Source organism: Ranitomeya variabilis, chromosome 4, assembly GCF_051348905.1.
Source record: "Ranitomeya variabilis isolate aRanVar5 chromosome 4, aRanVar5.hap1, whole genome shotgun sequence".
NCBI classification, from domain to species: domain Eukaryota; kingdom Metazoa; phylum Chordata; class Amphibia; order Anura; family Dendrobatidae; genus Ranitomeya; species Ranitomeya variabilis.
The window spans coordinates 388,359,560-388,384,035 of record NC_135235.1 but is presented as its reverse complement, the minus strand read 5'-3'; the positions used below and the strand labels follow the sequence as shown (position 1 = coordinate 388,384,035).

The 24,476-nt window shown below is 41.7% G+C and overlaps 1 protein-coding gene across 2 annotated transcripts in view; it reads left to right on the top strand.

Moving 5' to 3' along the window:
• LOC143767150 (uncharacterized) overlaps window positions 1-24,476 on the top strand; it is a 104,387-nt gene that overhangs the window by 67,518 nt on the left and 12,393 nt on the right. For both annotated transcript variants that reach the window (XM_077255192.1, XM_077255193.1), the window contains exons 6-8: window positions 7,375-7,486; window positions 19,054-19,145; window positions 19,425-19,524. In XM_077255192.1, the coding sequence (XP_077111307.1) occupies window positions 7,375-7,486; window positions 19,054-19,145; window positions 19,425-19,524 (304 nt within the window). The remainder of the gene's footprint in view (window positions 1-7,374; window positions 7,487-19,053; window positions 19,146-19,424; window positions 19,525-24,476) is intronic.

Below are 24,476 nucleotides of genomic sequence, written 5' to 3'. Positions count from 1 at the left end.
TTAATGCTAGCTCAGATATTAGACTTTTACTCCCTTAGATGCCACACAAAATAGGGGCCAAGGCATTCGGCCAAGGCAGGGTCCCGATTGTTGCCAAGGTGACCCAATGTCGTCATGATGACATTTGAATCACCAGACCTAGGAAACTTGCTGATGATGCCCAGTGCATGATGAGTACGTTTGTCAGTGCAGAGCTGACAGTTTCTGTAGCACGGAGATGCTGCTTCATCCCCATACTGTAGAAGCGATCAGACTCCAAAATATGATTGTCCCATAGTGGGACAAAGTAAAAAAAGTTTAAATGTAAAAATATTTTAAAATAATAATATAATAATCAAAAGATATTGTATCTCTAAATAAATACTTTAATGAAAAAAAAACAACAATAAAAGTACACATATTTGGTATCACCGCGTCCACAATGCCCCAACCAATAAAACTGTCCCACTAGTTAACCCCTTTAGTGAACACTATATGAAAAAAAAACAAAAAAAAAAAACAATGCTTTATCTTTATACCGCCAAACAAAAAGTGGAATAAAATGCGATAAAAAGACGGATATAAATAACCATGGTACCGCTGAAAAAGTCATCTTGTCCCGCAAAAAACGGGGGTCGGCAGGGGAGGGGGAGCGGCAGCTGTCTAATCATACTCACCTGCTCCTGGCGCAGTCCATGCACATCCCTGGTTCTCCGGGCGCTGACAGCTTCTTCCTGTAGTTAGTGGCCACATAGTACCGCTCATTACAGTAATGAATATGGACCCAACTCCACTCCGATGGGGGTGGAACCACATATTCATTACTGTAATGAGCGGTACCATGTGACCACTCAACACAGGAAGAAGCTGCCGGCGCCCGGAGAGCCAGGGACGTGCAGGAACCGCGCCAGGAGCAGGTGAGTATAACGGGGGCATTGCGCGATATTCACCTGTCCGCGTTCCATCGCCGCTCCGTCTTCCACGTCCTCTGCAGTGACGCTCAGGTCAGAGGACGCGATAACGCGATTATTGTGCGCGCCGCCCTCTGCTTGAACGTCAGTGCAGAAGATGCGGCTGCACCCGGCGGTGGAACGGGGAAAGGTGACTATAGCAAGTGCCGGGGGCCTGAGCGACGAGCAACAGCATATGGGGAATATGTCTGTATGGAGCATCTTATGGGGCCATAATCAGCATTTGTGGAGCATTATATGGGACAAATGTCTGTATGGAGCATCTTATGGTGCCATAATCAGCATTTGTGCAGCATTATATGGGACAAATGTCTGTATGGAGCATCTTATGGGGCCATAATCAGCATTTGTGTGGCATTATATGGGGCAAATGTCTGTATGGAGCATCTTATGGGGTCATAATCAACATTTGTGCAGCATTATATGGGGCATATTTGAATACGGAGCATCTTATGGGGGCCATCATGAACTGTATGGAGCATTATATGGGGCGTATTTTGGATGGAGCATCTTATGGGGCCTATCATGAACTGTATGGAGCATTATATGGGGCTCCAGATTCAATATGGATATTCAAAAACACTTAACCTACTGATGTCTCAATTAATTTTACTTTTATTGGTATCTATTTTTATTTTTGACATTTACCGGTAGCTGCTGCATTTTGCACCCTAGGCTTATACTCGAGTCATTAAGATTTCCCAGTTTTTTTGTGGCAAAATTAGGGGTCTCGGCTTCTACTCGGGTCGGCTTATAATCGAGTATATACGGTATTTTTTTTTCTACAGTGTAAAAAATAAAACCAATTCTTCACCTGCCGTTCATTTTTTCATTCTGCCTCCCAAAGATCGCAGTGAGGCTTGGCACACATTTATCCTGCGCTGAGCGCTTACATCGGGGTTTCCGTTAATCTCTGAAATACGTGATTCAGACAGAATCCCAGCAGAAGATTCCCTATAATGAGGCAGATGGAGGCACTGTGGATGCCGTCTGACCTGTGATCTGGCGGTGTCCGTCTTTTTATTATTGCATAAAAGCGCCATCTGCCACAGTTTTGTGCACTTCTTTAAAGAAGGACACGGCTGAACAAATGCCACATGGAGTCCTGAGTAACTCTGCTACCTCATTATAGTGAATGGATCCCATTGGGTTTCATATGAATCACGTCACTGAGAGATTTAGATGGAAACACCAAAGTAAGTGCTCAGCGTAGAGGGCCAGATAAATGTGATCCCAAACGTTATGTAAAATGTTCCAAATAAAAGCTTCAACTCAATTCACAAAAAAAGCAAGTCCCCATTCAGGTCCGTTATCTGTTAATGGAAATATAGGGGGCTTCCACGTTACTGGTAGCACAAAGGCTCTGGAAAATGGCTCCTCACCCGACAAAAGAAATTCAGCAAATTCTCCGCTCCCAAAACCAAATGCCGCCAATTGTTCCAGCAAATTTTGCATTAAAAAAGTCAAATGGCGCGCCTTTTTTTCCGAGCGCTAATGTGCTCCCAAACAGTGGTTTTCTCCCTCGTGGGGTATCCGTATACTCAGGAGAAATTACACAACAAATTTTGTTGTATGTTTTTTTTTTGCCGTTTACCCTTGACAAAATGAAAAATTTAGGATCTGAAGCACCTGAAGGGTTAATAAACTTCTTGAATGTGGTTTTGAGCACCTTGAGGGGTGCAGTTTTTGTAATGGGGTCACTTTGGGGTATTTTCTATCATATAGACCCCTTAAAGTGACTTCAAATGTGATGTAGTCCCCCAAAAAATTGGTTGCTAGTCAACTTTTAACCCCTATAACAAAAAACAAATGTTGGTTCCAAAACTGTGCTGATGTAAAGTAGACATGTGGGAAATGTTTTTTGTGTGACATAACTCGAATTTAAGGGCATGAAAATTAAAAGTTGTAAAATTGCGAAATTTTCACCAAATTTCCGTTTGTTTGTTTTTTCACAAATAAACGCAAGACATATCAAAGAAATGTTACCACTATCATGAAGTACAATATGTCACGAGAAAACATTGTCAGAATGAGTGGGATCCATTCAAGCGTACCAGAGTTATTACCTCATAAAGGGACAGTGGTCAGAATTGTAAAAATTGGCCCGATCATTAAACGACCCTCGGGGGGTAAAAGGATTAAAGAGGCCTTCCCATAAACATTTTTTCCCTAAACCTGTGTGTGTATATGTAGTGTAGTGTCAATGTGTTAATATACTTACCTACTGTGGCCTTCAGCATCATTCCACTCCTCTTCTGAGTAATGTGATTCAGGCTTTCTGGACCACACTGTACTCACTGTGATACAGAAGCCTCTTTTAACAGTGTAAGTCTATGGCGTGCCAGAATGAGGCTCCGTAGATTTTCTATGTAAAAGCCACTTCTGGCTCACGCATTTGACAGCTGTTATGAGGTCCACTCTGAAACTTTTTTCGGTACACCTCAGGAGTCAACTGGTATTTCCTTATCAGGGCCTGTTTGTTTGCCTCAGTCTCCATCATGTTGTAGAGAGAGAGAGAGAGAGACAAACACCACCAGAACTTTGCCTCGTAACCTTGGGGTTAACTATCAGGCCCACTGGTCATCAGGCGGCTGGTACTATATGCAGGCCTTTTCAAACCCCCTCAAAAATGTGTCCATATCAGCGTCCTTGTCCATGACCAGAAAGTGTTTGGGACAGGGTATAAAGGTCTGGACATTACTGGACTCACTGTTTAGTAGGGTAGATGGCTCTTTCTGGAGTCGGGCTAACTCCAGCTGGTGATCCCTGTCAGCCTGTCACTCTTGTGCTGCTGCCTCTTGCTCAGCCTGGGCCTGTCGCTCTTGTGCTGCTGCCTCTTGCTCAGCCTGGGCATGTCGCTCTTGTGCTGCTGCCTCTTGCTGGGCCTGGGCCTGTCGCTCTTGTGCTGCTGCCTCTTGCTCTGCCTGGGCCTGTTGCTTGGCTCTCTCAACCCTAGCTTGGCTTGATGCTCGGCAAAATCTCGCTCGGCCTGTGGTGCTGCAATTTCTCTCTCGACCTGCCACTCTGCATTCTTGTAGCGCAAGCTGCATCTGCATTTGAGGTCACATGTGCTCATTTGCTGAGTCCATTCCACTCTGGGAGCTATGGTTGCCCCTGGTCCCTGCTGAGTTGGACAGTTCTGGAATTAGTTCCACACCTGGACATTCTGGGGCTCCACTTGTCTGGTGCCTCATCGAGTTGGCTCCTGGCATCATCCTCCACGAAGGCACAGATTAACATCTCTTTTGGTCTTGTTTGACCCATCAAAACCTTACTCCTCACACAAACTTATCAGCACTGCTTTCTCATACTTCTGGTAAGCAGCTGATGTCTTAGCAGTCACTCGCCAAATAAAATATAGAACAGAAAAATAAGAGGGGGGAGGGGTGTAACTGCTACACATACAGTATTATAATAATTTTTATTTCCATATCGCCAACATATTCCAGAGCATTTTACCTTTAAGAGGGAACTTGGACAGACAAAGGCATTTTAGAATAACACACAACCCCCAATACCAAAACGAGTGAGGGCCCTGCTCACAAGCTTACAATCTGAGAATTGTCCCAGGTAAAAATAAAACAAAGTCTGATTCTCAAAATTCTGCACAGAATCCGCGCAAGGACTGTGAAAGCAATGATTGCTCAATCCAGCCATTAATGCTCTGTATCCCACCGCTTGCCACCAATATGTCACAGATAATGGGGTCATGCAAATCCCAGTGCTTCTACCAATTGTCAGGGGTACCTAAACCGCTGCCTCCAATAGTCAAGACCATTATGCAATTGGCTCACGAGTGATAAATGAGATCGCTGCTGCTTTCACTACTAGGCTGGTTATTGGGGAACAAACAGTGAGCGTATGGTAAATACACCTCTGATTCCAACGCATCGAATATATGTATATACCCACCTTATGGTCACTGTCAGCTCCACTATAACAAAAGAACTACTAGTTGCCATCACCAATTGTTTATATGGGCCAATTGGACACCCATTAAAGGTTGCGTATTGCTTCAGGGGTGCAGTTTACAGAGTAAAAGGAACACATATATTAAATTTTATATATTTATTCCAGAAAGATGGCCAGGATTTTTATAATTATACAGGATGATACAAAAAGGGAACAACACAATATGATATGTACAATTGCTTAAAATAAAAAGGAATAATGAGACGAATTACTAAACCTGGTTACAGAAATGGCTCAGACAGAGCTTAGAAGAGGGAAATACTCCAATTGGGAAAGTAAACGGACAGAATCGACAGTTAACTGTCTTCCAGGGACTGACAAATGACCCAGGCTCAAATGCTGCTTTTTTAAGCTTAAAGTCACGCTCACACACCTCCCCTTTATGAGCTCATGATTTTGGGATGTGCTGGGTCTGTTAGAATTTTATGAGATGCCCAACTTAAAGGATATATTCGCCCCTTAAGGTTCATATTGATATTGACGTCATAGTTACATAGTTACATAGTTATTAAAGTTGAAGGAAGACTTTAAGTCCATCTAGTTCAACCCATAGCCTAACCTAACATGTTGATCCAGAGGAAGGCAAAAAAAACCCATGTGGCAAAGCGTAAGCTCCACATTGGGGAAAAACTTCCTTCCCAACTCCACATACGGCAATCAGACTAGTTCCCTGGATCAACGCCCTATCAAGGAATCTAGTGTATATACCCTGTGACATTATACTTTTCCAGAAAGGTATCCAGTCCCCTCTTAAATTTAAGTAACGAATCACTCATTACAACATCATACGGCAGAGAGTTCCATAGTGTCACTCCTCTTACAGTAAAGAATCCGCGTCTGTTATTATGCCTAAACCTTCTTTCCTCCAGACGTAGAGGATGCCCCCTTGTCCCTGTCTCAGGTCTATGATTAAAAAGATCATCAGAAAGGTCTTTGTACTGTCCCCTCATATATTTATACATTAACATAAGATCACCCCTTAGTCTTCGTTTTTCCAAACTAAATAGCCCCAAGTGTAATAACCTATCTTGGTATTGAAGACCCCCCAGTCCTCTAATAACCTTGGTCGCTCTTTTCTGCACCCGCTCCAGTTCAGCTATGTCTTTCTTATACACCGGAGACCAGAACTGTACACAGTATTCTAAGTGTGGTCGAACTAGTGACTTGTATAGAGGTAAAATTATGTTCTCCTCATGAGCATCTATGCCTCTTTTAATACATCCCATTATTTTATTTGCCTTTGTAGCAGCTGCCTGACACTGGCCACTGAATATGAATTTGTCATCCACCCATACTCCCAGGTCTTTTTCATTGACGGTTTTGCCCAGAGTTTTAGAATTAAGCACATAGTTATACATCTTATTACTTCTACCCAAGTGCATGACCTTACATTTATCCCCATTAAAGCTCGGATTCTTTACTGTAAGAGCAGTGAGACTATGGAACTCTCTGCCGTATGATGTTGTAATGAGTGATTCGTTACTTAAATTTAAGAGGGCACACAACATAAGGCCGTATGCTGACCTCCTCCATCCTTCTCATAAGCTCCTCCACGGTGTGTTGAAGTAGCCAGGCGTGCTGGTGACATGAGTTCAGCTGACTGGGACCACACAACATGCAGTGTGGGCAACTGCAATACTGGGATGGCTGGAGCTGGCACTTGTACACATTCAAATGTACAATGCCGGCACATATTCCAAGCCAGCAGATGGCAGGGCGGCCCGAAACAGCTGCTGGGAGTCTGGCCATCAGTGGCGTAACTAGTGTCCGAAGAGCCCTGGTGCCAAATTTAGACTTGGGCCCTAATAGCATGTTAGTCAGATGTATGGTCCCTTATAGTGCTTTAGAACCTATAAAGACATGAGTGTTCACCCCCATGTAATAATGTCCCCTATTCTGGCCACTTCCAGCAATAACATCCCCTATCCTGGGCTCCTTTCTGTAATAATGTCCTCATCCTGGCCCTTTCCTGTAATAATGTCACCCATCCTGGCCCCTTTCTGTAATAGAGTCCTTTGTCCTACCCCTCTTTTCCTACACATTTAAAACAAACAATTCTTCTTACGTGCCTCCACTCCCACAACACGCGGTCTCCTCTTCCATAGCGAGCTCAGAGGCCTGCAGCTGACGTTGGCATGCCCACCATGGGCGGTGCATGATGTCATTGCCATGTGCCACTGTCAACGTCAGCTGCCGACCTCTGATTGGCCGGTGGCGTGTATTGCAGTGCAAGAAGCCTGCGAGTCTCTGGTCTGCAATACATTTCTGCTGACTATGCCTCAAATGCATATCCAGCTGAAACAGGCGTGGGCAGGCCCATTTCCTGCACCTTCTGTGATGACTACTGTTATGCCCAGCCCACCCCTCGATTCGATTGCTTTGTGCTGATGGACCTAAAGACCTAAAAAGTGAGGATTCTCCCTAATAGCTTTTATTTTAATTCATCATATAGGATGAAGATGTAAAGATGTGGCAAGTTGAAGTTGACCCTCAAGTGAAAGGAAAAAGGACGCGTGCTATGAGTAAACCTCAGGAGGCTGACATTGTTATAGATCTCACCCCGGGTGAGTATCAGCAAATTCATTGAACTCCGGGAGGAGTTGTTCTTCATGTAATAGAATCCCGTGCACTACTCCTTTTGGGTCCGTACTGTCTTAGGTCAACTCTTCACTATATTGCCATATAATGGAAAGTATAAATATCCAAGGCACCAGATGTCAAATGCAATTGATTTGTTTACTGGTTGCAGCATACAACAATTAGAAAGTGCAATGTTTCATCCACCAGCGGCCACTATCAAGCCATGTAATGAAGAGAAGGGGGGGGAAGAAAGATATACCCGTATAGATAACAATCTATGCTATTTATTATGGGATCTCAATGGGTCACTTCTTCTTACTCATCCCATCGAGCCTCCTCCATTTTCCTAGTGTACGCTAAACATAAAATAAAAACCACAATCAAGGGTTAAAATCATAAAAACAGAATTCATACTGTTAGGGGACAGCATATTAAAAACCTCCCCTGCATTGAACGTTGTATTACCGAGAAGGGTTGTTTGCTCGTTAGGCATAGTTATCATCTGACCACAGAAAACTTGACTACTGGACTAGAGAATTCTAAAAAGTCTGGAGATTCTGGATTAAAATTGCAGACAAGTCTTTAAAGGAGTACTTCAGAATTTTGATATTTGATTATAGTTGTTGGACCCACACTGATCAGCAGTTTACAATGATGCTTGGTGTACACAAGTGAATCAGAACAGTACAGGTTTGTAAACTGTGTAGGCCTCTGTTGGATCAGACCTTCAACATCAATGGGAGCAGAGCTGCATCACCTGAGAAAAGCCACCACATATTGTATAGAGCTGTAGGACCCCCACTGATCTCATATGGAGCTCCTGAGCCTGCTTCTTACAACCGTACTTGACCTGTTACTTATATACAGTAACAGGCAAACATTTAGACACACATTCTAATGTAATTTTATTTTTGTTATGTTTTTTTTTACTTATTAGAAATAAGAGTGAAGGAAAACAAAAAAGCTACAAAGGAACACAATGTGCGACACAAACCATTATATATATTAAACCTTAGATTCCTTTGTTCTTTGATGTTAGATTTACTCCCCTTTTGGCATTCTCTCAAGTCCTTTTTAAAGTGGCTTTAGTTTGTGGTGCAACTCATCCCATACCATGTCAAATTGGTTGAGATCAGGTGATTATGTAGGACACTTCTTCAGATGCTGCACTCCATTCCTTTCCATCTTGGTCACATAGTCCTTGCATAACCTGAAGGTGCATTTTGGGTCATTTTCCTGTGGCAACACAAATGATAGTCCCACTAAGAGGAAACCAGATGGGATGGCATGTTGTTGCAGATGATATACAAACCTATATAGAATAGATTTAATAGAAGGTGAAAATTGAAGCAAAATTTTGGTGCAAACAAAGGGGCTTATTATACTAAAAACAGGCAAAAATATGAATCGGGCCTAAATCTTCTCTTGCAGCAGAAGTAATTCATGGTCTTCTTTACCTGGGGAAGTCCACTTGAGAACCAATTTCTTCATAGGCAGTCTTTACTTACTAAGTGGTTCTTGACAAATTATGGCTTAGAAAAGTTGTGAAATAGGGCTCAACACCGCATGGAACTATGTACCAACACTGCCTCCGCAAAATAAAACACACTTGAAGGCCTTTGATTTTACAGATCGATGGTTGACAAAGCATTCTTGTTTATTGTAAGTCATTCCAGGTGATTACCTGATGAAACTGCTTGAGAGAATGAAAAGAGTGTGTGTAACGATGTCCTCAGAATAAGATAAAAGAGTAATAAGGCCCCGTCACACTTAGCGAGATCGCTAGCGATCTCGCTATGTGTGACACGTACCAGCGACCAGGCCCCTGCTGTGAGATCACTGGTCGTGTCGGAATGGCCTGGACCTTATTTTGATCGTTGAGGTCCCGCTGACATCGCTGAATCGGTGTGTGTGACACGGATTCAGCGATGTCTTCACTGGTAACCAGGGTAAACATCGGGTTACTAAGCGCAGGGCCGCGCTTAGTAACCCGATGTTTACCCTGGTTACCATCGTAAATGTAAAAATGATGATATTTTCTATTTGCACTTCCCTGTTGAAGCTTTGAGCTGCAGCAGTCGGATAGCGTCCTCTTTGGAGTTTGAAGGATGATGGTGTTTCTTTCTGAGTCTACACACGCAAAGTTTCCTCTTGTTTTGTGTATCCTAGCAGTCTTTAGCGGCGGTAGTGGGAGTTGACTATCGCTCATCCTGTCCTTCCCGGTGCATTGCTTATTGCCAGGATCTGGCAGGGGTTAGGTATCCTTCTTGGCGATAGATGCGGAACCTATATAAGTACGATAGGGCAGACAGGGTGACGTGACTGAGCACGCCCGAAAAAAAAACTTAATGCGCAGGCGTCGGGGACGATAATGCTGCAAGAGGAGGCGGCGCGCACAGGCCCGGAGTGACGGCTGTGCTGCATCTGATTAGGAAGGAAAGACCCGCCTCCGTGGCGATTTCAGGGTATGAGGAGGCACATTTTATAAGTGATTATTTCAGCGTGTGCAGGCATCATAACTAAAAGAGCCACCTTGTCAGAATGCAGCATTTGTGCTGCACAAGGTGGCTCTTTTAGTTATAAACGCCTGAGGGGGTGACAGGTTCCCTTTAAGTCTGAATTTACAATGTCCACATCCCAATAAGCACAATGAAAAGCATTGCATTTCCAGGTGTGTGCAAACTTTTGCCCTTTAATCCCTTAAGCCCCGAGGGTGGTTTGCACGTTAATGACCGGGCCAATTTTTACAATTCTGACCACTGTCCCTTTATGAGGTTATAACTCTGGAACGCTTTAACGGATCTTGGCGATTCTGACATTTTCTCATGAGATATTGTACTTCATGATAGTGGTAAAATTTATTCGATATAACTTGCGTTTATTTGTGAAAAAAACGGAAATTTGGTGAAAATTTTGAAAATTTTGCAATTTTCCAACTTTGAATTTTTATGCCCTTAAATCACAGAGATATGTCACGCAAAATACTTAATAAGTAACATTTCCAACATGTCTACTTTACATCAGCACAATTTTGGAACCAAAATTTTTTTTTGTTAGGGAGTTATAAGGGTTAAAAGTTGACCAGAAATTTCTCATTTTTACAACACCATTTTTTTTTAGGGACCACATCTCATTTGAAGTCATTTTGAGGGGTCTATATGATAGAAAATACCCAAGTGTGACACCATTCTAAAAACTGCACTCCTCAAGGTGCTCAAAACCACATTCAAGAAGTTTATTAACCCTTCAGGTGTTTCACAGGAATTTTTGGAATGTTTAAATAAAAATGAACATTTAACTTTTTTTCACACAAAATTTATTTCAGCTCCAATTTGTTTTAGTTTACCAAGGGTAACAGGAGAAAATGGACCCCAAAAGTTGTTGTACAATTTGTCCTGATTACGCTGATACCCCATATGTGGGGTAAACCACTGTTTGGGCGCATGGCAGAGCTCGGAAGGAAAGGAGCGCCATTTGACTTTTCAATGCAAAATTGACTGGAATTGAGATGGGACGCCATGTTGCGTTTGGAGAGCCCCTGATGTGCCTAAACATTGAAACCCCCCACAAGTGACACCATTTTGGAAAGTAGCGCCCCTAAGGAACTTATCTAGATGTGTGGTGAGCACTTTGACCCACCAAGTGCTTCACAGAAGTTTATAATGCAGAGCCGTAAAAATAAAAAATCATATTTTTTCACAAAAATGATCTTTTCGCCCCCAATTTTTTATTTTCCCAAGGTTAAGAGAAGAAATTGGACCTCAAAAATTGTTGTGCAATTTGTCCTGAGTACGCTGATACCCCATATATGGGTGTAAACCATTGTTTGGGCGTATGGCAGAGCTCGGAAGGGAAGGAGTGCCATTTAACTTTTCACTGCAAAATTGACTGGAATTGAGATGGGATGCCATGTTACGTTTGGATTGCCCCTGATGTGCCTAAACATTGAAACCCCCCACAAGTGACACCATTTTGGAAAGTAGACCCCTTAAGGATCTTATCTAGATGTGTGGTGAGCACTTTGACCCAACAAGTGCTTCACAGAAGTTTATAATGCAGAGCCGTAAAAATAAAAAATCATATTTTTTCACAAAAATGATCTTTTCGCCCCCAATTTTTTATTTTCCCAAGGGTAAGAGAAGAAATTGGACCACAAAAGTTTTTATGCAATTTGTCCTGAGTACGACGATACCCCATATGTGGGGGTAAACCACTGTTTGGGCGCATAGCAGAGCTCGGAAGGGAAGGAGCGCCATTTTACTTTTCAATGCAAAATTGACTGGAATTAAGAAGGGACGCCATGTTGCGTTTGGAGAGCCCCTGATGTGCCTAAACATTAAAACCCCCCACAAGTGACACCATTTTGGAAAGTAGACCCCCTAAGGAACTTATCTAGATGTGTTTTGAGAACTTTAAACCCCCAAGTGTTTCACTACAGTTTATAAAGCAGAGCCGTGAAAATAAAAATTCCTTTTTTTTTTCACAAAAATGATTTTTTAGCCCCCAGTTTTGTATTTTCAGAAGGGTAACAGGATAAATTGGACCTCAAAAGTTGTACGCTGATACCCCATATGTGGGGGGAACCACTGTTTGGGCGCATGGCAGAGCTCGGAAGGGAAGGAGCGCGATTTGGAATGCAGACTTAGATGGATTGGTCTGCAGGTGTCACGTTGCATTTGCAGAGCCCCTGATGAACCCAAACAGTACAAACCCCCCACAAGTGACCCCATATTGGAAACTAGACCTCCCAAGGAACTTATCTAGATGTGTTGTGAGAACTTTGAACCCCCAAGTTTCACTACAGTTTACAACGCAGAGCCGTGAAAATAAAAAAATCATTTTTTTCCCGCAAAAATGATTTTTAGCCCCCCAAATTTTTATTTTCCCAAGGATAACAAGAGAACTTGGACCCCAAAAGTTGTTATGCAATTTGTCCCGAGTACGCTGATACCCCATATGTTGGGGTAAACCCCTGTTTGGGCGCACGGGAGAGCTCGGAAGTGAGGGAGCACTGTTTTACTTTTTCAGTGCAGAATTGGCTGGAATTGAGATCGGACGCCATGTCGCGTTTGGAGAGCCCCTGATGTGCCTGAACAGTGGAAACTCCCCAATTCTACCTGAAACCCTAATCCAAACACACCCCTAACCCTAATCCCAACTGTAAGCCTAACCACACCCCTAACCCTGACACACCCCTAATTCTAATCCCAACCCTAATCCCAACCGTAAATGTAATCCAAACCCTAACTTTAGCCCCAACCCTAACCCTAACTTTAGCCCCAACCCTAACCCTAGCTTTAGCTCCAACCCTAGCCCCAACCCTAACCCTAACCCCTGCCCTAACCCTAGCCCTAACCCTAGCCCTAACCCTAACCCTAACCCTAGCCCTAATGGGAAAATGGAAATAAATACATTTTTTTAATTTTATTATTTTTCCCTAACTAAGGGGGTGATGAAGGGGTGTTTGATTTACTTTTAAAGCGTTTTTTATATCGGATTTTTGATTGGCAGCTGTCACACACTAAAAGACGCTTTTTATAGCAAAAACGTTTTTGCATCTCCACATTTTGAGACCTATAATTTTTCCATATTTTGGTCCACAGAGTCATGTGAGGTCTTGTTTTTTGCGGGACGAGTTGACGTTTTTATTGGTAACATTTTCGGACACATGACAGTTTTTGATCACTTTTTATTCCGATTTTTGTGAGGCAGAATGACCAAAAACCAGCTATTCATGAATTTCTTTTGAGGGAGGCGTTTATACCGTTCCACGTTTGGTAAAATTGATAAAGCAGTTTTATTCGTCGGGTGAGTACGATTACAGCGATATCTCATTTATATCATTTTGTTATGTTTCGGCGCTTTTATACGATGAAAACAATTTTATAGAAAAAATAATTATTTGGGCATCGCTTTATTCTGAGGACTATAACTTTTTTTATTTTTTTGGTTATGATGCTATATGGCAGCTCGTTTTTTGCGGGACAAGATGACGTTTTCAGCAGTACCATGGTTATTTATATCCGTTTTTTTGATCGCGTGTTATTCCACTTTTTGTTCGGCAGTATGATAATAAAGCGTTGTTTTTTGGCTTTTTTTTTTTTTTTTCTTACGGTATTCACTGAAGGGGTTAACTAGTGGAACAGTTTTATAGGTTGGGTCGTTACGGACGCGGCAATACTAAATATGTGTACTTTTATTGTTTTTTGGTTTTTTTTTAGATAAAGAAATGTATTTATGGGAATAATATTTTTTTTTCTTCTTTATTTAGGAATTTTTTTTTTTTTTTTTTTACACATGTGGAAATTTTTTTTTTTACTTTGTCCCGGGGGGGACATCACAGATCGCCGATCTGACAGTTTGCACAGCACTCTGTCAGATCGGCGATCTGACATACAGCCGTGCAGGCTTACCAGGTCCTGCACGGCACCCGGAAGTACTCCCTGCAGGACCCGGATGCAGCCCCGCGGCCATTTTGGATCCGGGGACTGCAGGGAGGAGACGCTCGGTACAAGGGGAGTACATCGCCTTGTACCGATCGTCTCAGGGAAGCCCGCAGGGAGCCCCCTCCCTGCGCGATGCTTCCCTGTACCGCCGGTACACTGCGATCATGTTTGATCGCAGTGTACCGGGGGTTAATGTGCCGGGGGCGGTCCGTGACTGCTCCTGGCACATAGTGCCGGATGTCAGCTGCGATAGCCAGCTGACACCCGGCCGCGATCGGCCGCGCTCCACCCGTGAGCCTCACGGGGGGAGCGCGGCCGATCGCTATGACGTACTATCCCGTCGGTGGGAATTAAGGCCCACCCCACCTCGACGGGGTAGTACGTCATATGGGATTAAGGGGTTAACTTGTGAGTATAATATGTGTGTAGTGACTAAAAGCTAAGTAGGAAGATTGGTAAGTGCCACTGTCTTGTCCCATATAAGTGATATACTTATAAATAACTTTACTCTGTGAAAGCGCAAGCACACATGATTTGGCTGTAGCCCAGATGGATGCACCGCTCCTCTTATGTACTTGATATACTTGCCCTAATATGAAACCTGGATTACATGATCAGCACTACTATTTCTTTGGAATGTGATCAATTAGTCCTTAAGGGTTCTCCAACCATTCCTTGGCAACACACATTTAAGAAGAGACTGCGCCTCATGTAGTATCCTCAGAAAGGGTATAAAATCAGGAGAAGGAATAGGGCTAACCTGGATAAGTTGTGCTATCATGTACAACGCTCATGAATGCAAGTCATAATCAGTGGCACTGCTGCCCTCAACCCTCTTTGGTATGACTGGCAGTACAGCTCAGTAGAAAGAAATTGGGGAAACAGAAAAATTGAGATTTTCCTGCAGATGCTGTTCTAGATCAAGTAATACCATTAGGAGTTTGCTCCAAAAATGTATGTTTAATTATAAACTACAGTCTAATGTGAATGTCCTCAAATTCAAAGGATGAGAATACTTCAGGTATACATCAGAGAAGACATCCACCTCTGTGATACACATTTGCTATCCACTATGTGTCCAGCAGTCACCTTACACCATGGTGAGATGGTGCTGCAAAGACCAGGGAGAAGACCCCTGATGCTCGTTTCGATTTAGCTTTTTCAAAGGTGTAACACAATCGCTATAAAAAAAATATATATATATATATATATGAAAAGATGCTGTTGGTTACATGTGTCTAAATTTGTACACAGTCACAAAGTGTTTCGTGTACAAAAGGTTTACATATTTGTGGACTATGGGTGTATTAATGGCATATCTTCCAAATGTTCTGTGAACCACTAATTTGATAGGTCAAAGTTCATTGGGGAGCGTTGTACATGGAACAACATAATGTGTATTAAAAGAAAAAAAAACTGTGGCTACATGGCAACACCAGTTTGCTAAGTATTGCTACTACAGAGTAATACAAGTCAATGGAGTCGAATTGCGATCTCCCAAAGGAGGGTACTGGGACAAGCAAAGGTGCTTTCACTTTGCGTTTTGGCACCCATTCAGTGACCCCCGTCGTGGCTTATATCCAACCCCCTCAAACGGGATTCAAACGTATGCGCCGACGGGTTCATAGACTATAAATGGTGCCAACAGAACGAATGTGCACTCTGATGTGCATCATTTTCTGGCATACACTCCTACTGGAGATGGACACGTCTGAAAATGCTGCACATTCGCTCTGTCGTCACCATTTATAGTTTACGGCCCTGCCGGTGCATACGTCCGAATCACCTTTTGCAGCGGGGTTCTGATGATTGGAATCATGCCACTGATCGAGTGCCAAAACGCAATGTGAAAAAGAAAAAAAAAAAAAAGTCCAACCTTACCAGATTTTTTTTTGTGACATGCCTGTCGCAGCCGCAATGCCAAACCATTGACTCCCTACTGTCCTGCGATGCAAGAGCTACGCCAATGAAAAGTAAATTAACAAAAACAAAACCTAAATAAAATCAATATTTGGTGTGACCACTGTTTGTCTTCAAAACTGTATCAATTCTTATAGTTATGTTGCAGCAAGTTACATTTTGTAGTATTGTAGTCCAGTGTATAAGTAATTAATTATACCAAACAGGTGATAATGATCAGTTTCTTGCATAGGGTGCAACACATTTATTCACTGAAACAAAAACCTCTGTGTGGGAGGTGTATAACTGGGTGAGGAACACTAAACTATGCTGCAAAATTGGGATTGTTGAAGGCTATTTCATGTCACAGATACCATGGAAAGACTGAACAACAAGAATCGAGGTAGTTATACTGTATTAGCAAGGTCTGTCCCAGGCAAAGATTATAAAGAAAATTGAGATTTCAAGCAGTGGTGTTCAAGCTTTTTATAAAGTACCAAGAAATGGACAACTTTGAGGAACATGGCCAAAACTCCATCAAAGCAATCTTATGACCATAGACGAAAGATGCATCATGCTTACTTCCCTTCAAAATTGGATGTTGTTCAGCAGTGCCATCAGTTCTGAGATGGAATCAACCAGTTAGACCTACAGTATCTACACCCACCTATTGTTTTGAAACCTCTGCCAAAGAGTAGTCTTCATGGAAGTCTGTGGCCAAAAAGTCACACCTGTGACATGGAAACAAGACAACTCAACTCTGCTCAAAAACATAGGAACCTGGGGTGCAGAAAAATGGCAGCAGGTGCTCAGGACTGATGAGTCAAAATTTTGAAAAAATTTTTTTGGAATAAAAATTTGTTTGCTGGAGAGTGATACAATAAGTGTCTGCAGGAAACTATGCAGCATGTTGGAGGTTCCTTGCAAGTTTGTGGCTGCATTTCAGCAAAAGGAGTTGGGGATTTTGTTAGGATAAAGGATATGCTCTATGATGAGAACTACATACATATACTTATCCATCATGCAATACCATCAGGAATGTGTCAGGCTCTACAGCAGGAGAACAAACCCAAACACAATCAATTTCATTAAATGGTCGCATTCATTTTCACAAAGTACAATAAATGCATACTCTAACCCTAAGGCAACCTATTTTTAATATATAGACTAAGCCCAATGTAATGTTTTTCTTATACCTTTGTTGCATTTTTCATCTGTCCCTCTGCATATCTAGCTTTGTATAGCTGAATGGGCTGTTCTCTTCTTATCTGGTAAAATTACATTTCTCATCAGCACTTGCTGCTCCTCAGTGCTGCACTCCCCTTCCCCTTCTGTGTGCTCCTGACAAGCCACACATCTTTGATTTAATCATCAAGCTAAACTAAGCATTTAATTCACCTTATGCTTCTGTACACTTTCTGCTCCTGTACTGTACCTTGCCTGACTGATTTTATATTCTACTAGCTACATATGCCTGTGTGATTTGTACATCATTATCAGTTTGCTTATAGCAGGGCTCAACTATCTTGCAATCCTCCGCATGGAGGAAAATGGGGAGGCATCTTATTGTCCGAATGTAGCTTACTGGGGGTTGCGGCGGTGGTGGAGCGGGATCACAGAAGGCAGGGTCCCTTCCTCAGGAAGCTGGAGGCAGCAGAAGCGGTGCGATGCTGTGGACCCATGTCAGCGGTGAGGCAGAGCAATGTGTATTGCTTTCCTGGAGGCGATTTTTCCAGCAGCTGTAGGCCGCTGGAGTTGGCGCATGCGCAGACTGAGATCTTAAGCCACCCCAGCGACCATCTTCCTGAATCTGTTGAATGTTGGTCCATGTGTTAAGATGACTGCAGTAAAATTCAAGGAATCTATTGGTATCCACTACCTTTTAAAAACAAAAAAAAAAGGTCTACGCTATGTAAGAATATACTTGATAGATGATCAGTAGGTCCAAAAATTCTATGCTATTATGATTATAGTCGACCATTAGTTTGATGCCTCATTTATTGGTGTTAAGATGGTCACAGAAGTCTCATGCTTCCTTCATCAACTTTCCATATAAAAAAATGTCTATTATTTAAATATTAAGTTAAATAAAGTATAAGATGATACTGTCCCAGTTAGAGTGTTCTCTACAACATAACTCTTTAAACCTCCTTATGAAGAGATTAGCAGAAGATGGCTCAGCTTTCGTGCCCATCACGGTACCAAATTTTTGATGGTATATTTTTATTCCATAGGTAGAGGATCAAGGAGAAATTCTCTGTGTGTTTGTTAGAGAGGTGTCTGATTCAAAATAATATTCTATTCTGGAGATCCCACGCACATGTTCGATTTTCTAATACAAGGCCATGACATTCATAGTCATCAATATGTAGTTGTCAGCCTGCGCGCATTTAAATGGGTTGTCTGAAGAAAAGCTGCATTAGAGATGCATCTAAGCTTTGCTAGACCAAGTTACTGTTTAGGCTGAGGGTTGGCTTCATAAATAAATAAATTGATCTGCTCTTTCAGTATAACAAGTTTACAAACGAGCACAAAGCGAGAAAAACTAGAGGAAAATGAAACTTGCCAGTCTGACTAAGCAAAACTGTTTTTTCACCAGCTTTGCCCTTCTCCATGCCCTCTGTCAACTTGTCAGGCTGAGTAAGCAGATAATGTCTACATATTTACTATGCTGTCCCTCAGTCTGACTAGGAACTTGCTCTAACATAGCAGACATTTGTACGAGCAGCTTTTCTTCGGGCAATCTGTCCCAATGCATTTAGCCTGGGTCAAGTTGGTGCCTGAATTAGGGGACTGTGACCATTTTGGATATCTCAGAGCCTGTTTATAGGCAACCTGCTGTAATGTGTGACGCTTAGGAAGATAAGGAGCCTGAATTGAGTGATGGTGACCATATTGGACATCTTCTTGGAGCTTTTCTTCAAGAAACCTGTCCTAATGCATGCAGCCTAAGATCAGTTATAGCCTCAAATAGGTGACTGCAAACATTTTGGGCATCTTCTCTGAAGAACCATTTTAATCAATAATTGCCTAATGGTTGACAATGTTAAGAAACAGTAGTCTAAAAGGCTAAGCTTTGGAGCCAGAAATGAATCCTAAAAAGAAAAGTTATTTCTTTCTTTATTTTCATTTTTTTTTTGCGGATTTTGTGTGTATTATTTTATGTTGTTAATGTTTGCTTACAATGTAGTGTCTGTTTCGTACAGAGGAATCCAGTGTCACACCTGAAAGATGCCCCAGTCCTACTAATCCAGCATCTTATGCAGTAAATCGGAGAGCCTTCAAAAAACAGAATGAGGTACTGTACTACCGGTTACATAAATGTCCATCTCTCCAATGTATTCACCCTACAAGCTTATGCCTCACTTCAGATAGTCCTAGAACATGATTCACTAGGGGCTCCAATTTCTGAACAAACATTTTCTAATTGTTTGCACCAACCAAGCCCAAATTGGGGTTCTTGATAACAGTAATGTTTATATGTGTCCATGAATTAAATTAATAAACTAAGCTGGTTATTAGTGACATTTAAAAGTTTACTGGCTATTTAACTTTTCTCCCAAAATTTTCTATTTAGGATGAAAATTTGAATATTGTCATAATTGATATTGAAGAAGATGATGAGGACTACACAGAGGGTGACCAACCGTGTAAGATGGAGACACAGGTTTCTACAGGTGAGCCGTAATTTGTCATTATAGCCTGCCTTGGGGCCTTCCATGAGAGCACTATAAGTAAGGCCTGTATAAAATATTTTTTCACACTTTAACATATTAGGACATGTTAGAATATGTTCACACTTGGCCGACAATTTTTTGTTGCAGATCTGCAAAGAAACAATTGTACATATTATTTTGCCGATGTCACCCTATGCAAGTCCGTGAGCAAATTCTTCTCAGAGAATTAACTTGCTACAGATTTGTATATCTGCAGCGCGAGACAGTTTCCACACAGAAATTAGCTGCAACATATGGATTACATTTTTGAAATCTCACTCACTATGTTGAGAATGTAATTCTCAAACTGAATTAAGAAATCTGTAGCAAATCTGCAAGTTAAAGGGGTTGTCCCACAAACGAAGTACACTTTAATCCCGTCACAACACTTGACATAACTGTACGTCATGATCTGGAAGGAGATCCGGCAAAATGACGTACAGTTACGTGTTAGTGACTATGTGGGCACATAAGGTGTGTAGGCACGATCGCGTGTCGGCACAGAGTCTGTGCTCACACCACCCCTCTCTGTTTAACCCCCTGAATGCCATGATCAATAACTATTGCGCATTTAGAAGGCTAGGAGAGGTAGGGGGGCTCCCTCTTCCACCCGAGCGACACGTCTGCCATATAATTGTTGACAATCGGAGGTCAAATAGTGTTGCTCCTTCCCTTCTGAGTTTTGAACTGTGCCTGAAAAGTAGTTTTGGGGATATTGGCATACTTCAGAGAAAATGGACCACATAATTTGTTGCAAACTTTTCTCATAATAGCCCTTTTGGTAATTAAAAACTTAATCTACAACATGTAAGTTAAAAAAATGTATTTTTTAATTTCCACAGCCCAATGTTACACATTTTTGTGAATCCTATGTGGGTTTAAAATGCCCATTACCCCTCAGATGAATTCCTCAAAAAGTATGGTTTCCAAAATGAGGTCATGTGTAGGGAGTTTCTGCTGTTTTGGCACCTTGGGGGCTCTTTAAATGCAACATGATGTCCTCAGTCTATTCCTGCCAAATCTGTGCTCTTAAAGTCAAATAGCGCTCCTTCTCTTCCAAGTTTTCCACATAGGGAACACCAGCGTACTGAGGAGAAATTGCACAGCTGTTACCCTTGTGAAAATTTAAAGATTTTTGGCTAAAGCAACATTTTAGTTGGAAAACTTGTAGGCTCAAGGTGCTCACCACACCTCTAGATAATTTCCTTGAGGGGCCTAGTTTCCAAAATGGGGTCACTTCTGGGGCTGTGCTCCTGTTTAGTCACATCAATGTCTCTGCAAACGTGACATGGCATCTATTTCTCCTAGGCAATTTTGCGCTCCAAAAGTCAAATGGTTCTCCTTCCCTTCTGAGCACTGTTGTGCGCCTAAACAGTAGTTTTCCACCACATATAGGGTATTGGCACACTCTGCCGAAATTGCACAACACTCTTTAGGGTTCATTTTCTTCTGTTGCCCTTATGAAATTGAAAAATTTGGATTTGATCATACCATAACTCCTGGGCAGGGGAGGAAGCAAAACAGAAGATACAGACTGGATAGCACGGGATCACAACTACTGCTTTCTGCAAGGAAAAACATTTCCCTGCCTGTTTTAAAAACTTGATTTACCTCACAGAAATAACCAGCTCTGATCCCATGCTGTAATGTCTGTATACTCCTTTTGCTTCCTCCACTGAGCAGGAGCTGTGGTGTATCCAACCAAGTTATTGCCAGGTCATATACATCCATTACACAAAGGCACGTTTATAAGATTATCCATTGACAGGAACATTTTTTTTGTAATACATCCAATTGTGGAACTTATTTTTATTCTATGATCTATTAATTAAAATGTACTTTTGTTCATGGGACAACCCCTTTAAACAAACTCTTAATGGCTGCACGCTGTGTGTTTGCAGCAGCCATGAAGGAGAATCCGAAAGTAATGGATTGAAAGTTTAAGTTAAAAAGTTGTAAAAATATTTAAAAAATAAATAAATACAAAAATAATACTAAAAAATACATTGTACTGATAAATTTATATTTTTATGTAAAATCAGTAAACAAAAAAGTACAAGTTTGATATCGCCATGTTCGAAACAACCTGCTCCATAAAACTGTCAGACTAGTTAACCCCTTCAGTGAACACCATAAAAAAGAAAATTGGGTAAAAAATGATGCTTTTTCACCATACCGCCAACCAAAAGTGGAATAAAGCGCGATAAAAAAGCAAATGTAAATAAGCATGGTATAGCTGAAAGCATCATCTTGTCCTGCAAAAAAACCAGTCGTCATACAGCTTCATCAGAGTAAAAATAAATGTTATAACTCCCAGAATAAAGCAATGCAAAATATATATTTTTTTTCTATAAAATTTTTTATTGAGTAAAAACACCAAAACATAAAGAAAACAATATAAATGTGTTTATCATTGCAATCATACTGACCCAAATAATAAATCGGTCTTATAAATTTTACTACATGTGGAATGGCATAAAACCCTCCCCTCCCCCACCCCAAAAAAAAATCCTGAATTGCTAGTTTTTGTTTATTCTGCTTCCCAAAAATAGGAATAGAAAGGCGTAAAAAAATGTCATGTGCCTGAAAAATGGTACCAATAAAAACAGCAACTCTTCGTGCAAAAAAACAAGGCCTCACATGACTGTCAGCCAAAATATGGAAAAATTATAGCTCACAAAATATGGAACTATTTTTTGCATAAAAAAAGCATCTTTAAGAGTGACAGCAGCCAAACCAATATAAAAATAATAATAAAAACAAAACCAATTCTTCACCTGCTGTTGATCTTTTTCATTCTGCCTCCCACAGTAAGGCTCGGCGAACATTTATCTTGCGTTCTGTGCTGAGCGCTTACACTGGGGTCTCCATGTAAATGTCTGAAATATGTGATTCAGATGGAACATATTGCGGAAGATTCCTTATAATGAGGCAGATGGAGGCACTGTGGACGCTGCCTGGCCTATGATCCGGCAGAGTCCGTCTTCTTAGACGTGCATAAAAGTGCCGTCGGTCACAGTTTTGTGCACCTCTCAAAAAAGGACACCACTGAACAGAGGCCAGATGGAGTCCAGAGTAACTCTGCTGCCTCATCATAGTGAATAGATTCCTCGGGGGGTTTCATCTGCATTACTCAGAGATTTAAATGGAAACCTCCAAGTAAGTGGTCAGCGTAGAGCGACGGATAAATGTGATCCCAAATATTGTGTAAAATGTTCCCAATATAGGCTGCAACTCAGTCCATAAAAAAGCAAGTTCCCACTCAGGTCCGTCATCTGTTAACAGAAATATAGGGGACTTCCATGATACTGGTAGTACAAGTACTCTGGAAAAGCGCTGTGGCTCCTCGCTCCCCAAAAGAAATCCAACAAATTCTGCGCTCCCCAATCCAAATGCCCCCTCTCCCTCCTGAGCCCCACAGTGTACCTTAACCACGTTTAGCGCCCACATATTTGGCATTCCTGTAGTGATGATAGCCTGCCTAATTCACAGGGGCATGTCTCCAGAAGTATGAGTTGGGCATAATGTACTGGTCACTACAGCATACTGGGCACTCCAATGGTAGTTTGCAATTTTCACTCAGCAATATTAGCTGCTGCTTGTTTCTGGAAAACACCCATGGAGTCAAAATCATCACTACACCTATAGATAAATTCAGAAAGGGGTATAATTTCCAAACTGGAGTCACTTGAGGGGGGGGTATTCCACTCTTCTAGCAATTAGGGGCTCTCTATATAGAGTCCACAAACTATTGTAGGAAAATAGGCACTCCATGAGGCAAATAGCGCTCTGTTCCTCCCGAGTCTCGCTGTATGACTAAGCCACCATGTCTGGGATATTGTTACATTCAGTAGAAATTGTGGGACAAGTTATGGTGCCATTTTTACCCACTTCCCCATGTAAAAATGTAAAATCTGGGGCTGAAACAACATTTTTCTGGTTAAAAATGTAAATTATTAATTTTTTCCCTGCCCAATGGTATAAAATTCTGTGACATACCGTGGTGTCATTGTGATCACTGCACCCCTAGATGAATTCATTGAGAGGTGTAGTTTGTCAAATGGGATCTGTTATGGGGGTTCTGCTGTTCTGGCACCTCAGGGGCTCTCCCAGTGGGTCGTGGCGCGAGCAAACCAGAACAGTAAAATATGCACTATAATATGGCGCTCCTTCCCTTCTGAGCTTTGCACTATGCCTGAAAAGTATTTCTCAATTATATGTAGGGTATTGGAGCATGTAGGATACATTTTTACAACATTCTGAGATTCATTTTTTGTATTAGCCCTTAGAAAAATGTACAACTTGGGGCTAAAACAACATTTTACTGATAAAAATTTAATTACCGCATATACTCAAGTATAAGCCGACCCGAATATAAGCCGACCCCCTAATTTTGCAACAAAAAACTGGGAAAACTAGGCTTATACTCGAGTCAATAAGGGTGGAAAATGCAGCAGCTACCGGTATATGTCAAAAATAAAAATAGATACCAATAAAAGTAAAATTAATTGAGACATCAGTAGGTTAAGTATTTTTGAATATCCATATTGAATCAGGAGCCCCATATAATGCTCCATGCAGTTATTTATGGCCCCATGGATGCCCCATATAATACTCCATGCAGTTCTTTATGGCCCCATAGATGCCCCATATAATGCTCCATGCAGTTATGGCCCCATAGATGCTCCATATAATGCTCATGCAGTTATGGCCCCATAGATGCTCCATATAATGCTCCATACAGTTATGGCCCCATATAATGCTCCATGCAGTTCTTTATGGCCCCATAGATGCTCCATATAATGCTCCATGCAGTTCTTTATGGCCCCATAGATGCCACATATAATGCTCCATGCAGTTATGGCCCCATAGATGCTCCATATAATGCTCCATGCAGTTATGGCCCCATAGAT